The 4,340-nt window shown below is 43.6% G+C and overlaps 1 protein-coding gene across 1 annotated transcript; it reads left to right on the top strand.

Annotated features, from left to right (window-relative positions):
- The first annotated feature begins 2,712 nt into the window (after nt 1-2,712).
- Nucleotides 2,713-4,081, top strand: LOC118593219 (ER degradation-enhancing alpha-mannosidase-like protein 3). The gene has a single exon (XM_036202547.1). It carries the CDS (start codon nt 2,908-2,910, stop codon nt 3,781-3,783), a length of 876 nt encoding a protein of 291 aa, XP_036058440.1. The 5' UTR covers nt 2,713-2,907; the 3' UTR covers nt 3,784-4,081.
- The last annotated feature ends 259 nt before the right edge of the window (nt 4,082-4,340 follow it).

The raw sequence follows: 4,340 nt of genomic DNA, 5'->3' as shown, positions 1-4,340 counted from the left end.
AATGTCAGTCAAGCCCATATAATGAACACCAAGAGTTTAAGTCTAATACGAACAGCGGACTTAGAATGACTTGATTTAATAACATTGGCTCATGGGAATTGCTGACAGTGAGAGATACTCCAAATCTGTGAAGGCAGGGCATATATGGGAAACTGTGCTCTAAATTTTCTGTGACCCTACATTTGCTTTAAAAAGTGTCCATTTTTTTCTCAGAAATGTAACAAGGCTGAATTCATAATAATGTAAAATCATGATGCAAACAAAGGCATGAAAATGTGCATTTATTGTTAACAAATGATTACTGTTTGTTGTAGTTGGAGTTTTTCTGCCTGGCCCAGTCAGGACAAATCTCTCTTACCCGCCAGTCCCACAGTCGCTCAGACCCAACCAAGAAAGCACATAGAAACTTATATTGCTTACAAACTGTATGGCCGTGGCAGGCTGCTTGTTATCTGCTTCTTCTATTAACCCATTTCTGTTAGTCTATACTTTGCCACATGGCTTGTAGCTTACCAGTGTCTTTACATGTTGCTTCTCATGGCGGCGGCTGGCGGTGTCTTTCCAGCCTTCAACTTCCCAGAATTCTCTTCTCTCTTGTCCCGCCTATACTTCCTGCCTGGCCACTGGCCAATCAGAACTTTATTTACACAGAGCAATATCCACAGCACTTCCCCTTTTCTTTTTTTTTTTTTTTAAAGGAAGGTTTTAACTTTTACATAGTAAAATTACATATATCAAAACAATTATCAAGCAAGAATTACAGTTATAATATTAAAGAAGATATCCTATCTATCTTATATTTATGAGTCTAAGGTTTTATATCTAATCTATCTTTTATCATAACTGAGGAAATTATAACTATCTAGTCTTCAACCACATCAAAGACCTCAGAAGGATATAATATTACCTGAGAACCGGGAGAAGGATGCAAGCATTTTTCAGGAGTCTTGCAAGAGTAGACAGAGACAGCTGGCAGCCTGGACAGTTACCTAATGTTCCTTTGTAAAGTTGGGGCATCTGTCTTCAGCCCACAGGGCTAGAGTCTCTTGGTCACTTCTCTCAGTGTCCTGTAGAATGTCTGGCCGTTTCCTCTGCGAAGCAGGAACCTGAAGGACCATTTTGTCAAGCAAAGTTTAGTGGTCACCTTTCTATGGGTCCTGCATGTCCAGTTGATCAAGCAGTCCAGGCAAGAACAGTTTCTAGCCCAAATGGCTATGTTTGCCAAGGTGAAGATAAGATATGAAGTGTTTTCAATGCCCATCTTCCTCTCTGAAGCAAATCGGTGCTGCCAGGAGCAGACATGTCTCACTGTCCAGAAAGTCTAAATTTTAAAAATATTTTAAATTCCATATTCTGTAGGTCTTTGAAGTATTTGAAGATTACCTATCTATCTGAAATATCTCTGTGTATACCTAGAAGACTTAACTAACATGGCTACGAGTATGATTATCATAGATGACTAATTATCAATCTATTTTTAATTATCCATTACAATTTTAAATGAGCTATATAAACATAATACCTTAAACAAGAGTAGAAATATACACACAATATAACAAAATTAACTAAGTTTGTATCAATAGACTAAAATCTAAACCAATGTAAAACATTTTAAACAAGTTGTTGCTCTTTAGAAGTAAGTTCCCTAATCTACCCTTTCATCCTATTATATCTATATCATATCCCCCTTGCTTCTTTAGAAAGGGATCTCATTTATAATCAACCTGCTTTAAAGAAAAATATTGGTTTTTCTCTGTCCCACACCAGAGGGCTCTTCTGATTTGGGACACAAGAATCTCTTAACCATTTCTTTTAGCAATATGTCTGGGTTTAGAGAAGGAGTGAGCCAATTCCATCTACAAAGCCAGCTTGATAATTTTGGGAATGTGGGCGTAGTTTCTCTTACTACTTCCTGCTGGAGGGGGGCGCTGTATCTTATGGGGATACAAAGAAAATTTCAGGATTATATAGAGTAGTCCATTAGGGTGAACCTCTGAGCCAGTTGCCTTGAAACCATTCTGGATGTCAGATCATCTGGGCCATGGTGTCATCGGAGACCTTTCAGGTGGTCTTGGCTGATCAAACCTGATATATCTTAATCTGGAACAAATCCACAGCCTCTGGCTTTCTGTGGAAACAAAAGCAGAGACTCTTTTCCAAAGCAACATATCCTTATATCCAAATTTTGAAGTCAAGGTACCTTTAAAATTTACATATTTGTTTAACTCAACAGCTTTTATGATCAAATCTTTTTCTGCAGTTAAAAATCCCAAAGACAACATAAACCAGATTCTCTGTGTAATATCCATCTTTGTAAGACTGAAACGCCGCTGTGGCTGCTGGCTCCGCCCACCTCAGCTTCCCAACATGGCGGTGGTACAGTTTACCGCCAGCTCTGGGTCTGGAGCCATGTGTACCATCAACTATCAGAAGCAGTTCTATCAAAGCAGCGCATAGCCCAGAAACTTTTTTTCTTTTTTTAAACTAGCAAAGGCTAAATCCACCACACAGCAGAGTAAAGTGTCGCTTATAGATTCCTCATTCCCTCCACTGCAGGTCAGACGCACACGCCAGGAACCCGCCACAGTAGCTCAGACCAGCAGGCTGCCGCTAACTTGAGAGAGACAACTAGGAAGTTCTTTTTAGCTCTGTTTTAGAATCTTTTTTCTCAGGTTTTAGGTGGAAATTCTTGCCAACACGTTGGGCGCCGTGGAGGGCGGAGGGTGGTGGCAGCGCTGGCGCTGGGGACCGGCTCGGTGGCTTCGGCAAACAGTTTGGCGCCGGCAGCCGCCGGCCTCCCTCCGCAGCTCGCCCTCGACACGGCTCGCAGCCTCCTCGCCGCCGGCAGCCCGCAATGTGGCCCACCGTGCGGGTGTAGCAGCTGCGCGTGCGCGGAACCGCGGGGCCATGAGCGAAGCCGGCGGCGGTCGGGGCTGTGGGTGCCGGGTCCCCCAGCGAGCGCCATGGAGCCTGGTGGCAGCGACGGCCTCTCTCTGCCTGGTGTTGGCCACGTCCGTGTGCACGGCGAGGGCCGCGCCCATGAGTAGGGAAGAGAAGCAGAAGCTTGGAAATCAAGTCCTGGAAATGTTTGATCATGCTTATGGCAACTATATGGAACATGCTTACCCAGCTGACAAACTCATGCCTTTAACCTGCAGAGGCCGTGTCAGAGGCCAGGAGCCGAGCCGGGGTGATGTAGACGATGCCTTGGGAAAGTTTTCCCTAACACTGATTGATTCTTTGGATACTCTTGTGGTTTTAAACAAGACTAAGGAATTTGAAGATGCTGTGAGAAAAGTCCTAAGAGATGTTCATTTAGATAATGATGTGGTTGTGTCAGTGATTGAAACAAACATCAGAGTTCTTGGGGGTCTTTTAGGTGGACACTCACTGGCGATCATGCTGAAGGAAAAAGGTGAATACATGCAGTGGTACAATGATGAGCTTCTCCAAATGGCTAAGCAGCTGGGCTACAAACTCCTACCAGCTTTCAACACTACCAGCGGCCTTCCTTATCCCCGAATTAATTTAAAGTTTGGCATCAGAAAGCCGGAAGCCCGGACAGGAACTGAGACAGACACCTGTACAGCCTGTGCAGGGACCTTGATCCTTGAGTTCGCTGCACTGAGTCGGTTCACAGGAGCGACAGTATTTGAGGAATATGCAAGAAAAGCTCTTGATTTTCTCTGGGAAAAAAGACAACGAAGTAGCAATTTAGTAGGCGTGACTATCAATATCCACACTGGAGACTGGGTGCGCAAAGGTATGGAAGCTGGGCTTTAAAACCCAGACCTTGGGATGGTTGGTAATCCAGCGTTTGTGAAGACCACCAGGCTTGCATTGTTTCATGCCTTAGTCATGTAGCATTAGCAGGTGTAGGGAGAGACAAGACCCCGGAGTTGATTTCTCTGAGGACTAGGGATCAGAGTACTTCATCTCACTTCACAATTTAGTGGATATATTTAATAATGTTATCACAGTCTCTCCATGTGTGTGTAACCTATGTTTGTGTCTGCTCCATGTCTGTAAGATGAGGCATTAGTACTGCTTCAGAGTTACTGTGAGGTTCCAAGAGTTAACTGGAGTCCTGAGGACAGCAAGTTTCTGTGTGCTTTCTTGGTTGGGTCTGAGCGATTATGGGACTGGCTGGTAAGGGAGATTTGTCCTGACTGGGTCAGGCAGGAAAACTCTAACTACAGTTTGTATTTTAACTACTTTTTAAAATGACGATATAAGTGAAAACATCAAGTGTCATACTCACTGTGATGGTTAATCTTAATTGTTAAGCTGGTGAGATCTAGAATCATCTGGAAGAGAGACTTCTGGGCATGCCTATGAAG

Source organism: Onychomys torridus, chromosome 11 (assembly GCF_903995425.1).
Source record: "Onychomys torridus chromosome 11, mOncTor1.1, whole genome shotgun sequence".
Taxonomy (NCBI): Eukaryota; Metazoa; Chordata; class Mammalia; order Rodentia; family Cricetidae; genus Onychomys; species Onychomys torridus.
This window is presented reverse-complemented; position numbering and strand designations above follow the sequence as displayed.